Source organism: Triticum aestivum, chromosome 2B (genome assembly GCF_018294505.1).
Source record: "Triticum aestivum cultivar Chinese Spring chromosome 2B, IWGSC CS RefSeq v2.1, whole genome shotgun sequence".
NCBI lineage: Eukaryota > Viridiplantae > Streptophyta > Magnoliopsida > Poales > Poaceae > Triticum > Triticum aestivum.
The window spans coordinates 409,030,065-409,048,594 of record NC_057798.1 but is presented as its reverse complement, the minus strand read 5'-3'; the positions used below and the strand labels follow the sequence as shown (position 1 = coordinate 409,048,594).

General features: G+C 44.3%; 1 protein-coding gene across 1 annotated transcript; it reads right to left on the bottom strand.

Annotated features, from left to right (window-relative positions):
* Positions 1-578: 578 nt before the first annotated feature.
* On the bottom strand, positions 579-18,194 carry LOC123045193 (protein TRANSPARENT TESTA 9). Its single transcript, XM_044468150.1, has 21 exons — positions 17,858-18,194; positions 16,548-16,599; positions 16,386-16,462; positions 16,133-16,266; positions 15,948-16,044; positions 15,799-15,856; positions 12,026-12,134; positions 11,805-11,928; positions 11,535-11,718; positions 11,125-11,435; positions 9,924-10,012; positions 9,770-9,840; positions 8,730-8,840; positions 6,699-6,761; positions 5,995-6,132; positions 2,827-2,932; positions 2,663-2,734; positions 2,492-2,538; positions 1,763-1,922; positions 1,499-1,659; positions 579-1,355 (listed from the first exon to the last, which is right to left on the bottom strand). The coding sequence occupies exons 1-21, from the start codon at positions 18,046-18,048 to the stop codon at positions 1,050-1,052; spliced, it is 2,661 nt and encodes an 886-aa protein (XP_044324085.1). The 5' UTR covers positions 18,049-18,194; the 3' UTR covers positions 579-1,049.
* Between the last annotated feature and the right edge of the window lie 336 nt (positions 18,195-18,530).

The window sequence follows — 18,530 nt, the reverse complement described above, 5'->3', positions numbered from 1 at the left end:
TCATTAGGCATCTCCTTGATGGCTTCCCATACCTCGTCCTCAGTGATATCACTATCAAGCCATGCATATGATAGGACTCGATGCCAAGTTCCTCCTAGTTAAAGTCCTTACTGCTCGTGCTCCCCCTTCCCGTCACCTCAGAGAAATGATCGTGAATGATCTTTTCTTTTTTCTTGTGCTCTGTTACCCAACCATGCTCGCGCTTGATTCGATGGATGTGGTTTTTCCTCCTACGGGCGTTAATGCAATTTGGTGTTTGCATCACCATCTCTTAGATTTGCGATCCTAGCGCATTGGCTCTTTCGAGCCCTCTCCAGCACCGCCAAACTGATCACATCAATCATTTCATTCCCACATAGAATAAAACAACAGCAGAGTATGTCTCGCACATCAAACCTTACCAAAAAAAAGTGTCAGCTCAACAGTGAGCAATTTCCGTTGCAACAACCATCAGACAAACATCCTGTTTTGTTGAAGTTAACAGTCACCAGAAAGTGAATTGCCAGAATACATGTTCCATATTTTAAGTGGAGAGGAACATAGTATAGTTCATTAACAGTTCAGTTGATAAAGAAAAATCATGAAAGGGTTCCAACATTATTATTATTGGCAGTGCTCTCTTTAACAACAGATATGAGTGTTTGCAGGCCTCTTTAAACAGCTAGTGTACACTTGACAACAGATCTGATTGTTTGCAGGCCTCTAACAGCTAGTGTACACTTGACAAGAGATCTTATTGTTTGCAGGTCGGTCTCTTCAAACAATTAGTGTACAATGACCACCCAACTCTGTCCTGAAGCTTATCAAAGAATGGACTGCGATATGTATATAACATTACACGGGACAAAGGACAGATACAGACTATTGTACAAAGAATCCTATAGACCTAACTTACCTCAAAAGGGTTGAAACTCTACAGTGTGTGTGTGTTAACAAGATATCTAATCTGCCGATGTAATATACAGAGCATGGCGACCTACTCGCCAACATGGAGGACTTCCTGTCGCCATTTCTTAGAAGTTCAACACTGCAAAAGAAACTTTAACCGGTCATGAACCGTCATCAGAAGAGGTTTCCTGGGAAAGCTGAGGATGCTGCAACCCATTCTCAGGCATGTTAAGTTCAAGCAATGCCTTCAACTGTTCCCTGACGGCATCTTGCTGGAGCTTCATCTCTTCAATAACCATGGCCTCTGCTGCCTTGCAAGATTGTTCATCTCTGAAGGCAAGGGTCCATCTCCCATCAACAAGATACTTCTTTGTCTTGCCTTTGAATTTTTCCGGATCAAGGAAAGGAACAGTTGAAGGACGAATATTTAAATGCAACCACTTCACATGCTTTTCATCTGTTCTTGGCTGAAATAGTAATGCCACAATTTTCATCATCAGATGCATTATTCATACATAAAAGGTCTTAATGCTACTAAGAATATATATATGGCTTTGAAAGAGCAACTAAACAAAGATATTCAATGTCACGATAAATGCATGATACATACATCAGATCCAGCCAAGGGGGCAGTGACACGAACAATTCCACGTTGTTGTGGTAATTCTTCTAAAAGGAGAATCCACCCAGAAGTTCCATTAGATAGAGCTAAAAAGCTGAAGTGACGTTCTTTGCCCCTCTCAAATGCTATCCGGCAAGGAATTGCATCAACTGTAAGAACAGCAAGACAAACATTTAAATCACAAACATAGAGAGGAATTAAGGAACTTCAATCTCTATTATGCCAACGTAAGAACTTCAAGGAAACTCAGACCTAAGTTGACTTCAAGCCCAGGCTTGGGCACTGAACCATCGAAGCCTGCTGCAGTTGCTCGCTTATTTACAGGCAGATCGACTGGAGAGTAAATAGGCGGCTGATCAGTGAAAGTTTCTCCAAGGCAGAAGAGTATAACTTGATGCTGTAGCACAAAACCCTGTAAAAATTATCATCACACATTTCAGCAAACATACGAGGAACTGAAAAAGTTAACTTCACTGGGCTAGCTGGTAACAGAGACAAAACAGGCAGTATCCTCAAATATCAACCTACCAACACTGCATATGATTTTAAATTCACATGATTCAATATTAAAATATTAAAATACATGCAGTTTGAACCATAGTTGACCGTCATGGCGCCATTAGACCAGCAAGCTGGTGAACCCGTACACACTCATTGTTCATAAGTATAATACATTAATACTGCAGCATCAGCGCAAGAGTAAGTTAACTGTGCATTATTAAAAGTCCAGTACAACTATCAGGAAAAGGATTGTGGATATCCTTAAGCCTTTTGATCTGGACGCGTTTCTTAAATGCTGGTTGAGTTGCACATTGGATATTTCAATCAAAACAAAGGTACTTTTGCGTCATGTGCTATTCTGTTGACGTTGAGAATAATAAATAAAACAGAAACCAACCAAACAAACTTCTTGGCTGGAACTGAACCAATTAACAAAGTAAATATGTCAAAGCCAGCGAATGAAAAAGATCAAGCCAATACCTTAACCATCTCATAGATTCTCTCCGCGATAGCGATAGAAGAATCACCTGGAAGACAATGTTTATAGATCAGTACATCAAGCCAAGAAGGATACTTGTAAGATACTTCTCCACGATAGCAACAGGATACTTGTAAGATATACTTTCATTTAGTGTGGTATTGAGTCCTGACCTCCAAATAAACACGAATCCAAAGGTGAAATAATAGACTTGGATCCTTTGGGTGGTGAAGATGCCTCAATTGCTAACTCCAAAGAAAAACAAAGAATATTAGGACGGATTTTCATTTGCACCACACATAAAAACACAGGACTTCCGCTCCAAACTGAAATCTACCTTTCTTGCAATTTTTCCAAGCTTCTCTAACGATAGGAAGAAGCAAGTCACACCAGCATCCTCCAGATTCTTCCAGCAGCTTTTCACTGCAATCCTTGTGTGAATCCTACATGACACAAACAAAAGCATCTCGCATATCACATCTGACCTGCCTGATTCAAATATATCAAAGTTTTCAGCAATGACATTGTGCATGAAATACTGCAAATCCAACCATATCCCAGGAAGACATGCTAAAGCTATACCCAGGATGAATTTCAATTGTCCTTCGATAGATAGGCAATAGTGGAAATAACTAAATGATATACTTGCACAGAGCAAGGAAGTGCTTCTCCATAATTTAGCTGCATTAGAACTTAAAATCGGGTCACTACCACAAAAGTAACTTTAGGAGCAGCTCAGATGCTAGGACTGCTGGCAGGTCAAGCCCCATACAGCAACTAGCGAACTAGAACATTTTGGGAGAGCAGGAGAGGGCGGAGATCACAGTTCAAAATGCTATTTATTTTGAGCCAGCACAGAGGTAATCCCAAACACAACATTTGATTTCAGCTCCTTCCCAGGTAGTGCGACGCCCATCTGTGCTGCAGAATTTTGCTGACTGTTGAGTAAGTTATAATCCTTTAAAAATAGTACACTAAACCGGGGTCGGATCTCCTGCAGCTCCAACGAAGAGGTGGCCATTCGGTCTGTTTGTCAGCTATATGCTCTGAGGTTGATCCTAGAAGCATCTCTAGCCCTTCCCCTAAAATTTAACTCCCTATACCACCTCCCTAATCTTAACTCCTAAAAATTCGAGTTAAATTTCTGTGCGCCTAGTCCTTCCCCTAAACAGGACTCCCTCGAAAAATTATTTTGCTAATTCATGCCTTCTTTTGCACAAAAAAAGAACTATTTGAAATATATTTCCATATTATTATAGAAAAGGGAGAAAAGAAAAGGGGGAAATGTATTTTGCCATTTGGTCGAACACTTCAGAAAAGACCAGGGAGGGGGGTGGGGGGATCATCGAAGATGGTTACATGTAAACCTCACGCGCTTGTTGCTGCCAAAGCGGTTTCCCCTTTGCCACGCACGCATATGATCCTGATCCTGTCCAGGCCAACCACCCCGCGCTTCAACGCATATAGCCGACGACGCGCGCGGAACCATTGACAGAGACCGTCGCTAGGGATGGCAATGGGTAGGGTATGGGTGGGTACGACCTTCTTCTACCCAAACCCATACCCATAGAAACCTTCTATACCCACCCACTTCAATACCCATGGGTATATATTTATACGCATGCCCATACCCATCGGGTATCCTATACCCAATGGGTATCCAATGGGTACAATGTATAGCATTTAATTTTTTTAGAAGGTAGATAAGTCTGAAATTCAAGTGATGACGGGCAAGCAGCATAGCGCTGATGCGGCCTCCTTCGATGGGAAGCCTCTTGGAGGAATCAAGCGAGTATGAGCAATAGCTGGTGGAAACCCGGTGCAATGGGAGCCGATGGTGGGAGTCGGCGATCGAGAGATTAATAGGAGTCTGGTGAGGATAAGTCGAGATTTTATCATTTTGAGGAGACGTGTAGGACGTAGGAGTGCCGAGCATGTGCCTATGGGCCTATGAGCTATAGCCAGTTTAGGGAGTACGGGATTTAGGGTTGGGCCATAGGAGCTGGATGTTGACCCCACATGTCATAGGAGTTATTTTCATTTATTTACTATCTGTGGGTATCCATTGGGTTACCCATGGGTGTATTTTCATACCCATGCCCTACCCATATATTTTGCGGGTATGGATACCCATTACCCGTGGGTACAAAATCTCTCAAACTCTTACCCATGCCCACTATTTTCGGGTAGGGTACCCGCATGTACCCATACCCATGGGCAAAACTGCCATCCCTAACCGTCGCCGCCGGGCAGAGCTGCTCTTTGGGAAGCTACGTGCCCGGAGAGCAAGCGGGCTCAGCAGCCAGAGGTCATGCTGGCCTGATAGGAGGCATGGGGAGGCAGAGGGGTCCCACAGCCTGATTCCCAGCCTTACCGAAGCTCGAGGCCACGGCTCGGCTCGAGTGGCGGCGATGGCCGGCACGGAAGGTGGCTCAAAACCTTAGGGGAGGGGTGTGCCGTGGCACGGGAGGTGGCGGTGGTCGGGCGCCGCGGCGGGGAGCTCTTCTGGCACAGCGAGGACGGCCATGAGTTCTGGCTCGGTTCAAGGAATGTGTGGCGGGGGCGGCGTGGCCAGAGAGGTAGCCGGCGTCGACTTTGGCAGTGGTGGGAGGTGACGGAAGGTGGCTCAAAGCCTTAGGGGAGGGGTGTGCCGTGGCACGGGAGGTGGCGGTGGTCGGGCGCCGCAGCGGGGAGCTCTTCTGGCACAGCGAGGACGGACATGAGTTCTGGCTCGGTTCAAGGAATGTGTGGCGGGGGCGGCGTGGCCAGAGAGGTAGCCGGCGTCGACTTTGGCAGTGGTGGGAGGTGACGTTGGCAAGGAAACTTCCTCCTGCCACTTTTTGATGGGGTAGGGAGAAGGGAGCAAATTCTGGTCAAATATAGGCAGAATCTGCTCCTCCCTAAACGTAACTCCTAATATTTTTAAACATTTAAGGGAGGGATAGACAGTGTCGACTCCCTAAAAAAAGAATCTTTAGGGAGTTATACAGATTTGTATGGGAAGGCGTAGGGATGATCTAACTCTCTCAAAGTACCCACTTTTCTTGCAAGCGAGAATGTTCTGCTCCAGAGCCAGGACCAGAAACAAGCATAACTGCTAAGTTCCGGAAATGGAGTGAGAACTGTTAAAACCATGCAGAATTATACTCAGTTGGGGAATTTAAGTGATTCCAAGAAACATGTTCTCACAGTACCACTTGACAGCTAACAAAAAGAACTGGACTCACTCTTTCCCCTCACCTTTTTTGTTAAAACAAACTTGATACTTGGTCTCAATATCTCGTACAAAACATTATGTTGTCAGAACCAAACTTATAGCAGTACTGTATCAATCCCTCACTTTAACACCCTTAAGGTATGTAAACTACTACCCCCTCCGTTCCAAAATAGATGACCCAATTTTGTACTAACTTTGTACAAAGTTGGGTCATCTATTTTGGAACGGAGGGAGTATATGCCAATCATGGTGTAGTGTCATAGGAATAATGAGGCGGTATGTGTGTACCTTTAGTAATTTTAGATGAAAAGCAGTAAACTCGTCCTCTCCATGGGGCAGCAGTTGCCTAAAAAGCCAGCCACCAACTACACGAACATCTGCTGATATATTAGCCCTGCTGAAAAGGGTGACTAATGCATCGAGCACCTACAAAACAATCAATGCACACATGAACATAACAGAGTAAGCATCCACATGAAAAAGCATAACATCAACCTTCAACTACAAAATATAGAACTGAATGTGAGCAACCAGTCATAATAAATCATTAATCATGTCAAGGAGACTAGCATGGTAGATTGAGAGATGCAACAATCATAAGAACACATGTTATCAGATTGTGAGTCTAAAGCAGTAAAATGTGCACCAACAGTTCCCAGACAAGTCATGCACTGATACAAAACCAGTTGAATCAAGTAGCAAGTCCAATTTACATCAGGGAGCTTGTTTACTCCACACCGATGTGCGTCGTGTCTACTCCGTGTTGTGGACATAAAGCCACCACCTCTGAAAGAGCAACCGGTTTTGGAATTCCCAGGCGAAAAAATGTACTAGAGGACACTGAGGGGGTTAAATGGACCAGGTTGGACTGGTTTTCTTTTCAATTATCAGGTGGGGCACAAGCAAAACCAGCACAAAAATAAAGATCTATAATTAAAAGTATGCTTCACAGCTAAAGAACTGAATATGTACACAAGGCTCAACAAATAAACCTGATATCTGTGAACTTTAGAAGTCAATTGCCGTGGATGATGACACTGTAACCCATAATTACTCTGTGGAAAGAGGACCAAAAAATGTTTAGTTCGTAAAATAGTCGCCATAGACATGAATAGAATAGCTGAGCAATTAAAAGAATACACGGAATATGACAGGAACTACGGGTTATCACTCTGAGTAACTACATTGATAAAAACATATTAATAATGTTCCTGGATACTGCATCTAAGGACAGATTGTCACAACAATCTTGCTGATTCTATTGTACGACACAAAGTCCACACATTTCTTCGGCAGGTAGATCAGTGGATGTAAGGGAGCCTTTAACTATAAGAAAAACGGTAGCCTTTCTGCTCGCACGAATGCATGACTGCGGTTCCCCTTGTCCAGGGTGCCCAGGTCGCCAGCCTCCCCTTTCCCTTCCCCCCTAACTGCATCTGCACGCCCTCTTGCAATCTCTTCCTCTTGTGTGCCCGAAATTTGACTGTTTCTTGAGTGGCGGCTGCAATGGGCGGGTGGTAACACAGGGGGTATTTGAATTTTCCTGTTCAATAGTGGTTTTCCCCAAATCCTCCTTGATCATTCCATCTCTCTCAGCTCCAAGCTGCATCTGCTCCTCCCCCAGCAGCTCACTCAATTGTGGCTCCCCTGGTCCAGGGTGCCCAGGTCGCCAGCCTCCCCCTTTCCCTTCCCCCTGACCACGTCCCTGCTCTTGCAATATCTTCCTCTTCTTGCATGCCCCAAATTTGATTGTTTCTTGAGTGGCGGCTGCAATGGGCGGGTGGTGACACAGTGGGATATCTTGAACTTCTTCTGTTCTTAAAATCGAGCACATGTAGGAGCTCGAGCAGAGTAGCAGGTGAAGATGAGCACCACCATCTCGCCTTGCTCCCGACAACCTCAAGTACATGTCCATCCACACCTGACTCTTGCTTTCCTGTATCTTGCGCAAATAGGCAGCTTGAGATGGTGCGTGTGCACATTTAGCATATATGCAGATGGTCAGGGCCTGGGGAGGTAAGATGAGGGGCGATGGTTGCCCCAAGCATAATAGATCTGTGTTTCCGTATCCCTCCTCTCTTCAACCACCGTCCGGTTGTGCGCTTGCTCGACCACTCAGTTCTCTTGAGCAGCAGGCCAGCAGCAGAGGGATAGCGCCTCAAAGATGCTGAGCATGGTAGTTTAGTCCGAGAAGGTTGACCACTTCTCTACTGGAAGCCACACCAATGTGAGTGAAACTGAGGAAGGATGGGTGAGAGGAGGGAGGATACAAGCAACCTGTTTAGCAGCTGGCCACTGCCATAGCACAAAGAGGAGAGGAAGAGATGAAGAAGACGGCGATGAGCCATCACATGACAATGAGGCACTGACAACGTGCTAAAACCAAGGTGACGTGGAGACCACGTGAGGAAAAAAGAGTCAAGGGAGAAGTAACCTGGTGTTGATACTTGGAGACAGTATGAGACAAAAAAGGTTTGAGGGGTTATCTTGACAAGATGAAAACGGTGAGTAATATGCACCTTTCCATTAGAAAATGCCCAGCATTGGTAGTGCAGGATCAGATACAAAAATGAGGTGGGACGAGATGGTATCAGAATTAGGGCATTGAGCGAAGGGATGACAAGGCTAACCACCATGCGTACTGAGGGTCTCGTCCCTCATGTTACATGCAAGGCCCCATACTGGAACTAGAAGGCACATAGAATCCCAAAAATATTGGTATCCTCCTATCGATAATTTGATATGCCTTGACTTTCTTGGCTACTAAGGTTCACCCGTGCCCATAAGACAAATTTCTCTAATTTGTTTCTCATAACACCGTGCGTAAAATTCCAATTGCAAACGTTAAGTTAATTCCATTGGCCACTCAACCTTACATGAGAGACAACATATTTTTGGTCGTTTAACAAGCCAAAGGTTACATGTTATTACAGGAAAGTGTGGTAACCTGATTGCGCACCAGAAAGTCAATCAGAAAAATGCTGGCTAAGTAACAGACTGCAGTAAGTCTAGAAAGTGTATACCTGAAGCTTCCTTATATAAATATCAAAATCACTGCAGATGCTATCATCTGCAACACCACTACTTGATGAAAATAGCTGCCTTTCAGCTGTATCTTCACCAACCAAAGCTTGCTACAGGTAGTGAGTGCAAGTGTCAGAAAATTGGATTAAAATGCAGCACAGTAACGAAGTTATGAAATACGATTCAACATGTGATCTGTCCAATAACAGCACACTTAACAGGACAAAATTTAAATAAGGGGAGGCTGTGAGGTAACAGATGACTTAAACCAAGTCTTTGCGTAAAATATCCAAATTGACTATGGCCAGAATATGCACCAAGTGGACCATGAAAGAAACTACCACTACTACATCTGGTCGGTGGCTGCTACAGCACTGCCTCTATTATACAGCACATACAGCATAACAGACAACAACGCTTTGCCGGCTCCACCACTACAGGTTAACTAGAGTACTAAGTTTTGAATCGATGCAAAGAATTTTAGCTTACCTAATCTGCAGTGCTATTCTAGACTTATTTTGTTTCACGCGTTAAGTCATTCAGTGCCTTATTAGTTGTTTGGTAACAACTGTTGCTGCTCTCTCCATCTAGTGCCCATCATCTAAATGCAAGAATAAGTGCATAATGGATCGTTTCTCGTGTGCCAAGCCAACTTAATGAGGGTAACTCTGGCTGGTAACACATTTGAATTCTCGAGCCAAGAGTTGTAGTATTTTGTACTCCTCTGTTCAAATACATGCCATTCTAGCATCAATTTGTTTATCCTAAATACATGTCATCTCGAATTTCCGAAATCCAAGTAAATAAGCATAAAGCAGTCTTCAGTCATCCACAGATGCCTTATTAAGTTTATACATATGATTACTGCTATACATGGACATCTAGAAACAATAATTTAGGAATTCTGGGTGTGCACACAGCAGCAGTGTCCTAATGTTGCAGAAAATATTGATGCAATCGGGATGCAAAACCACATCAGAGGAATCAACCTAATTACATTTCCCAAAACAGACAGCAAATGGAAATAAATAATACTCACTAATAGAAGCTTCTTATGCTGCTTTCTTTGAGGCAAAATTCCAAGTGCATCTAACATTGATTCATCAAGTTCTGAAAAGCCAACATGTATGAATGGTTATATCTCTGGGAAAGCCACAGTGATAACAATAATCAGATGAGAATATGTTAGACACCTTTTGTCTGCAATAATGTAGCAAATAAGCACAAAGAACCCAAAGCTTGGGAACCATCCCCACCTGTGATATATGATAGCAAGTGTTCCCTGAAAATAAGGGAATACACTCATATACAATGATCTCAAATGTGCAATTTCTTAAGGATTACTTCAACATTAAACAAGTAAGCAGCTTTAGAAGTATAACAACAAAATGTGCATCTCTACGCTAATATCCACAACCAAAAGGTACGGCAAAGCTATGGATTGTCAACATCTACGATAATACTACTACTTCCAATACAAAAAAAGGCGACATCACCGAATGCATGTAGTCAAACTATAACTTTGCGAACAACATATTTGTGAATATCACACACACACACACACATTGGTCATACTAAGAACATAGGAGTAGATTTGTCTGCGTGATACTTCCATAATGTTGTACTAATTTTATTAGGTTTTATTTCTACAAACACATATAGCGCAGAACAGTAAATTGATTACAAGAGATGCATTCTGGAGAGTGGAGACCATGTCATGTCGAAAACATCACTTATTGGGAGTCCAATCAAACTAGCAAGACAGAGCTGTGATTCTGTCATGTTTGAGTTAAGTTTCAGCTTCTGGATCAAGTCTGTCATCCTACTAAAAGGAGCTACAGTGTAATCATTCTATCAATCAATGAAGAATCAATAGTTTCAACTAAGCCTTAGAGCCATGCTGCTAAGGCGTGCTAGAAGAGGAGTGTGCTAACCCCAGTCTTAGGATTCTTACCCAACTTGACCAGGCAGTATTTTTAGGGATACTTGACACCTGGGAGACTTACAAACTTAGGGATTAGAACTACCAATTCAACAGTGAAGGGCTCAAAGCATAACCGCGTGAAACAACATCAAGTGACACATTAACACTATCAATTACCACTCTTAGTACTATCAAAGGGTGGTTAGGTAGGTACTTGTGAAAATTATTATTATGCTAACAGTTCTCTTAGAATGTCTTTTACGCCTCAAAAGAGACTCCCTAAAAAAGAACAAACATTAGAGAAACCAATTTTCTTTCGCTAACCCCGATGGCATAAACAAGCAATGACAGCTTCAGAGATATTATATGATGACTATATCTAAGGGAAAATAGCAAATATTACATCCATCCTAATAAGCACTGAAATCAAGGAGTTTGTGTAATAATTCTCATACACAGCAGCAGCATACCTCAGTGTGTTGCCTTGGCAGAAATCACTTGCTGATGGATGATCAGGCAAACACTGCAAATGTGCAGAAGACGAAGACGTTGGCTTGTCTGCATTCGATTGATCTTCCGCAGAGGTGTTGCTGACCTGGTTCTCAGATATGCCATGATCATGCTCAGAGGTACAACCATTGGGTGTTCCTTGTTTCCTATCAGGGCAATCAGGCTGATGGAAAAGAGCAGCAGCAACAGTGCTTGCCATATCTTTGTCCTTAAAAATGTGAAGTATGCAGCAAAGCAAATACATGGAAGTACTCACACTTATCCATAAATCCTAGGGAAGAAAAAAAGGGAACATAAGAAATTACAAAAAACAAGCCTAGGTATCGAAAATATATAATGTAATGCAAAAGGTGTTTCTCGCTGTACGTACAGTGCGCTGCCTTTGCAATGATGGGAGTACAATCCGGAATACCAAAAGTTGCAGGATATTTTCAGTGATAAAATTTCCTAGATCAGGGATGCCAGAAGACATAACATCACTGAAATAATACAGGGCATCTTCAATTTGCACAATTGCATCTTCAATGGAGGCCATTAGCACAGGTTCTGCATTCCTACAGATCAGAATACAGACAGAAAGCATGAGAATTGCTTTTCAAAAGTTGACACTTCTGTGGCCTGTTTATATTCACAAGCTTACCGTGCAGAACGCACGACCAACTTATCCAAGTCGATGCATTGCTTCTGAAAATGTTTGACCATGTCAGAGAAATAATCTGACAGTGGCACACGCGAAACAAATCTGTTAACAGATTCATCTCCAACTGAAAGCAAGAAGAATTGTGTTATAAGCAACATCAAAAATACAAGTTAGTGCATGAATAGCTGACCTATAATGTCACCAAGGCCTTAGCAACTTACCATGATAGACATTAAGTGTCAAGGTACGTATAGCAACACGGATCATGCTATCCTCATGAAAAGCAAACTTTAAGGCCTCAACATAGAGAGGAAAGGAGATGACCTCATCCTGCATAATAATAATATAGAGAAGATTAGTGAAGAAGGAATTTGAGATTCACATATTGAACCTGACAGGCTCAGCTAATACAAACTTCACAAAAATAATAATAGTAATAAACAGCAATCCAAATAATTTGGTATCTCCAGAAATAGCATATAACTTGGAAATGCTTACAGCATTGCAATAAATGAAATGTGTATGCATAATAAGATTCCTGGCCTCGATGCCATGTCAACTTGGATCTTCAATATCGTGCCAAAAGGAAGATGAAGCGTCCCACACAGGCTAAGGCCCTTGATGTGCGATCTTGTGTATCAAACATTCAAGGCGCTTGATGTGCAATCGTGTGTATCAGACATGCAAGGCATCATGGGTGCAGTAGCAAACTCTTGGGGCCAGTTCACCATGTCCAGCTCACAGGCGACTCTGGTCTAGCGGTGGGCCAGACCCGGAAAAATCCAGATATCGCAGTATGTTAAACGAAGTGATCCAGCACGGCTCTATGCAGTCGACTACAAATCTTGGGCACCCAGTGGAGTTCAATTCTCCAGATGGCCAATAGGATTATTGGGCGGCCGAATGGCTGGCTTTCCCCATGTATCAACATGCTTGTCCTGCGACCATGTAACTCCCTAACCCCAATATGCTTAATTCACATCCCGCAGATTAGGGTGGGACCACGTATGCATAACACCCCACTTGCACTTCCTTGTCCTCATTTCGTGAAGTGTTAATCCGGAAGTGGTACGTTTGGAAGCAGGTATGAGAAACCAAAGCAATCTAACATATCCACATGGGACTAATCCCATCTTGGGCCGCCACACTAATGGGTTGGTTATTCCACTCACCCCTAAGGGCCGATGCCCACGCCGGCAGACGACCAAAACAAACCCTCAGTCCTCAGCATCCTGTACCGTGTATCCATCATAAGCCCACACGGCAAGGGGCGGTTGATGCTCTGGTATCACCCCTGTAATACACCCTGTCCCAGATTCACTTAATACATTGGAGTGGTCTCATATATGCATAGGACCCCACTTGCACTTTCATTATTGCTTTGTGTAAAAGGTTTAACCTGGGGGTGCTGTGTTCGGAGCACAACCAATTCGGAGCACAACCAAACCTATCAAACTCTACATGTGGAACTAGTCTCGCCATACAATGCACATTGGCCACAAGGGCCTCCACACTATGACACTAATGGGGTATGACAAACCATGCTTTGGAAATTGTGCAATAACTTCTGGTTGGAACATGAGTCCTCTCCTGGCTCTGGTCAAAGTTCAACCTCCTGCCAGTTGGACATTTTGAAGTGGTGGTCATCCATGATCTTTGACGACTTTTTGTGCCAGTGATCCTCCACAATCCTTACTGACCACCCACTGCAAAGGGTCTCCCTTGTTCATGATCCCAAATGACAGCTTACTACATTTGGCTGTGATAGATGTACTTCCACCTTACACGCTTAAGAGCAATCTTGGGCAGGTAGCATGCACGTCAGGTTAAGGCTTCTACCTACCGTTGGCGTCTAGATTAGTCATTAGAGCGTGTGCTGGCTTTCCCCATCCCTGGGCTTGAATAAGCTGGCTGTTTCTCCAATTCTATCAATGCATTGAGACGTCAAAGTTTGATGCTTTTTCTTGAAAAAAAGAATCACAATCCAGTTTGATGGGGCCAGCATTTGATCTGAGGACCAAAGTCCACATTTCAACCCTGAACTAACCCCACGATTTAATTTACAACCCTGAACAGTGAAACGAGACAGAATACACCCCCAACTAACCTCAAGGTTCGGAACTCAGCCCTGGTCTTGGTTTTGGGTTGGTCAACCAGTTTTGACCGCAGTCAATGCTGACGGGACACTGCCAACTCAGCACTGCCAACTAAGCCTAGGGATTGGAGGACTAATAAACAACAAAAGTAGAAAAATCTCACTCGCCCCCACGCTGCCCCTGCTGTGCCGGCCGCTCTAGCCGCACCTGACTCCGGCCGCCGTGTGGCAACCGTGATGCTTCTTCCGTAAAGTGAAGCAGAGTTGCGTCTCGGCCGCGGCAGGCAGCGTAGGGGCACGACACACTCTGCCACCACATCATGGAACGTGGACGTGTCGACGCTCCGGCCCAACAGGAGCTGCTCGCCCACATCTCAAAGAAGTGTGTGGAGCCGCGCACATCGACGACCGAGTGGTGCAGCACTTGGCGAACACCACGCCACCAAAGGCACGTGACCTGCTTGAACAGCAAGGGGCACGACGAGTTTTCGCCAGCGTCTGATGCATGAGCAGGTCCAGCATCGGTTACTAGTCATGGGCGGAGTTATTGCCTCCTATGGGCGGAGTTATTACCTCCTGCAGCCGCTATCGAAGCTAGCTTCCGCTGTACTCGCTGCGCAGGACTTCAGCATCGACGGGTTTGAGCTGGCCAAGGGTGTGTCGGTGAACCTGGACGTGGTGTCCATCCACCTGAGCGCTTTGACCTGGAACAGTGACCCTGGTCGGTGGTCACCAATGATGACCTGACCCTTCCGATCCTTCCTCCCCACTGCGATATGCCTCTGGGTCCAAACTCCACAGGGCGTTTGCGTCATCCTTTCCGTGTGTCGCTCCTCGCGGGTGACTATGCCAACACAATCAACTTCTCTCACCCGAACGAATCGAGCCACAGGAGTCGCCATCCACGCGGCCGACTAAATCAGCTATCGCCAACCCTACAGTCATGTCGAGCCTTCCCTTGCCACATTCTTCAATTCTTTCTAGCCCTGTCCTCCTCTGGTCATGGCAACACGGATGTGGTCATCAATTTTATGTAGGATGAAGCTGTGACTGAATCCCTCTTTCATCGCCACCGGCAGTCCACCGGGAAGGAAGGGCCTGTTTGGTTTCTGTCGGAGTCAGCCTTGCCAAAGGAGGGCACGCCAAATAATTGGCGAGCGATTTGGCCGCCGGCGTCTCGCCAAAAAGTTGGCGCAAATATAGACTGCAAGAGCTACGGTGGGCAGGGCGAGCCAAAAAATCGGCTCTCATCCAAACGAACTCGTCAGCCTGGTCAACTACCAATATTTTGGACGGGCGCCTGCGGGCAGCAATCCAAACAGCCCCGAATAAACGGTCCTCTTACCCATCGTTGTACTCCAGGCGGTGCGCGAAGCTTCCCTTAGCACACCCATGTGCTCGGGTACGGAAGGGGTGTAGCTGTTGTCAGGAAGAACTCGCTGGAGCTGCTCTGTTCCGCCACCAAGGTGTGCATGCATTGTTGTTTGACCCTGCCACAGAGGAGAGAGGGGGATTTTTTTTCTTTTTTTCTAGGTGGGTCCCGCGTGTAAGGAGCTGATTGGAAGTGCTAACTCAGCAGTCAAAACCGCTCCGGTGAGTAAAAACCGGGCAGAGGGTTGTTTCCTGAACTGGGTGGTAAGTTTGAGGTGTGGGATGACCGGTTTTGAAGTTGGAGGTTGAATCATAAACCTAGTGACAAATTCAGGGTTGAAATGTGGACTTCTCTTTCTGAGAAGGCCTATTTACAATTCATAGCTACAAATTGCCATATTCTACATAACACACAAATCAATACATCAGAGTAGAATACAAATCTAGTTTAATGATTCAAAAAATAAGCCAAAGAAAAACAACACTGCCTAATATGTATGTGTGCAGTAAAAGGAATTAGATGTGTACATTTTTTGTCGTCACGAGCAAGGAAATTGTATTCTTATTCAACTTCCCACTTATTGCCCTTCATGAGACAAGAATAAAGTAAGCCGACACATAATAATAACCAGGAACCACAAAAAATAATAAGTAATAATTTAAGACAGGGTACAAACCGCAAAAAGGATATGTAGTACGATAGCATCTCATCAATTTGGAAATCAAACGAGTAAGTTATCAAGAAGTTAATGTGCTCGTTGCTGAAAATGTAATCTGTACAAAACATGAACACTTGCAGATTAGATCATTCAACCATGCAGCATTTTACCTGTAATATATATAACAATACCGATTAACTTACAAATTGAATGCTCGTTCCTTAAATTTTGAATCATGATACTCATTGTCTGCAGCAACTGTAGTGACACTCTGGACAGCTTAGAAATCCTCAAAATACGAGCGAATTCACCCATGATCTGCTTCTCCATGAAAAATCTGAAAGATATACCATATAAATAAATGATTAGGTTTCTACAACACCGGCCTGCCACTTTCTACTGCATAGCTGCACTATTGGAAACTACATGCTCTCTGCCTAACAGGCTAACACTCACTCAAAAAATAATGGATCGTGCTGGTCGCCATATATCATAAGTTCCGCAATTGATCGCAATGCTTCAACCACAAATTCCTACATGAAAAACATCAGAGCTAACTTGATCAACTGAAATTTCTTAAGACTCCTGGAAATAACAAGGATGAACAGCTCAACCTACCTTATTAGCTTCATAAACAACATGAATCTTTTGTAGCTGATCTGTTAAATACCTAAAAATGAAGCACTTACATTAAGCATGAATGCATGATCAAGATGCAAGTACTTTTGACTTAGTGGAAAATAGGATGCAAATCTGAGTGTTGGTTTTCAGTAAATGTATCAAATATAAACGAGAAATATTAAATTTAAAGGTATATGTACAATTATAGATACAATCTGCAACGACATACTTGAAGAAGAAGACATGTATGAAGCATCTATGATAAGATTTTACTTTCTTCCCACTAGAATAAAGGTCTTGTGTTAGTAAACAGCAAAAACTGGGCTTTATGTGGTATTAATAGACTAGTGTAGCTATTAAAAAGAAAAAATTGGTACAGACTGAACTTTCTACACAAGGGTAGCGACTAGTATTGCTAATCAAATATGCACTCATTATGTGTCTAATCATTAATATGCAATAATCCATCTGTTTCCTCCGTTGCAGATCACATAGTACTGAAAAGATATTGTATTGTCACGAATTCCTCTGGTCCTAAAAGTTATGTGCGAAAAGAGAACACAAACTCACAGTCTCCTTGTTTTTCCCCTATTCCTTGGTGAATGGCAAATGCAAGCAGATTACTTGGATGAAGGCACTGATACTGTAAAGGAATAAAATTGAAGATCACAACCTTTTAAGGCTGTGTTTGACCTTTTGCTGGATTATGAATAATTGGATTTTGCACAGCCAGCTTTTGCCCATTTCACCGTTTGGCTAACCAACTTTTCTCTACTTTAGTGGCTATTTTTTTTTCCTAGCAGATTATAGAAAAGTTGAGTGCAGCACAATTCAGCAAAGACAAACTGATCCTAAAGCTGGTGCGCACTATACTATAGTTATCAAGGAATAGAAGGACATGAAGCCTCCATTCTACAGTCAGGGCATCATCTGGTTAATAAGTTAACCACTGCCTGAGTCTCCATCAATCAAACAAACACAGGTACGTACACTAGCTTTTCCATTATAAGCATCACTCTTGCTGTGATATAGCACTAAACCAAGCTGAAAGTGCCTAGAGTACCTTGTAAAACACCAACTGATCACGAATATCTATTAGCCCGGAAGTGAGAAGCAATTGGCTCCACAGTGCCCTCCGGTTTCTACAAACGCGATCGGATTCGAACGGAATAGAGACGAGACTTTGCACAACCGGCTCGAATCGTGAACTAGACTCCGGCCACCACCGCGGCACAGATCTGCAGGGGGGCGGGCGGGCGGCCTCCGAATACCTAGCGAGACCGGGTGCAATAAAGGTGGGCACGCACCGGAGCTCTTCGATGGAGAAGCGGTTCCTGGTGCGCCAGAACAACCACATGGCCGCGAAGCCGCGGCGGTCGGCGTGGTGAGCGTGGGGGGCGAGCTCGGAGGCGCACGAGGCAGTGCCGACGCGCGGTGATCTCTCACCCTGCCCGGCCCACGGTGCCGCCCCGGCCGCAGGAGGGGGGGCGCATCGCATCCGCGGCGGCGGCGATCGCCGGCGGTGGTTGGGGGGCAGAGGGTGGGGATCGGGGGGCTCGCTTTTTGCCGCTTCTTTTTTTTTCTCGCCTCCTTCCGCTGGGTTTTCGCTATCTTTTTCGCCGCCCGGTTGCGTCGTTCGGTTGTCACTTCGTCGCGCTGGGTTATCGGGGGCAGAAGGCAAGAGGGAAGAGGTGGGGCCTGCGTGGCGCGGTGGAGCAACCGGAATTGCCAGCAGGGTTGCGTATTCCGATTCGGGTTCTGCTACAGGCTTCTAGCGTTTTCTTCATCTTCTTTTTCAATTTGAAAACACCACCTCATGTATCGATCAGATTAAAATATTTACAATCATACGTTACAGCTTACGCTACGCAGGTCGAAATCGGAACAGTAAACAAAACTAAACTCACAGCTAACTCATGTGCCACCATCGGTTTTAAAACCTTCGAAGAAGTTTTGTGATGCACAACTCTTCTTTCTTCA

Bases quoted from the DNA above. Each gene is read 5' to 3' on its own strand.
- LOC123045193 (XM_044468150.1), bottom strand. From the start codon at position 18,048: ATGCGATGCGCCCCCCCTCCTGCGGCCGGGGCGGCACCGTGGGCCGGG. The intron at 16,267-16,385 runs GTGAGTGTTAGC...TATATCTTTCAG, and splicing joins CACGATCCATTATTTTTTGA to ATTTTTCATGGAGAAGCAGA. The intron at 16,045-16,132 runs GTAAGTTAATCG...TGTTTTGTACAG, and splicing joins AAGGAACGAGCATTCAATTT to ATTACATTTTCAGCAACGAG.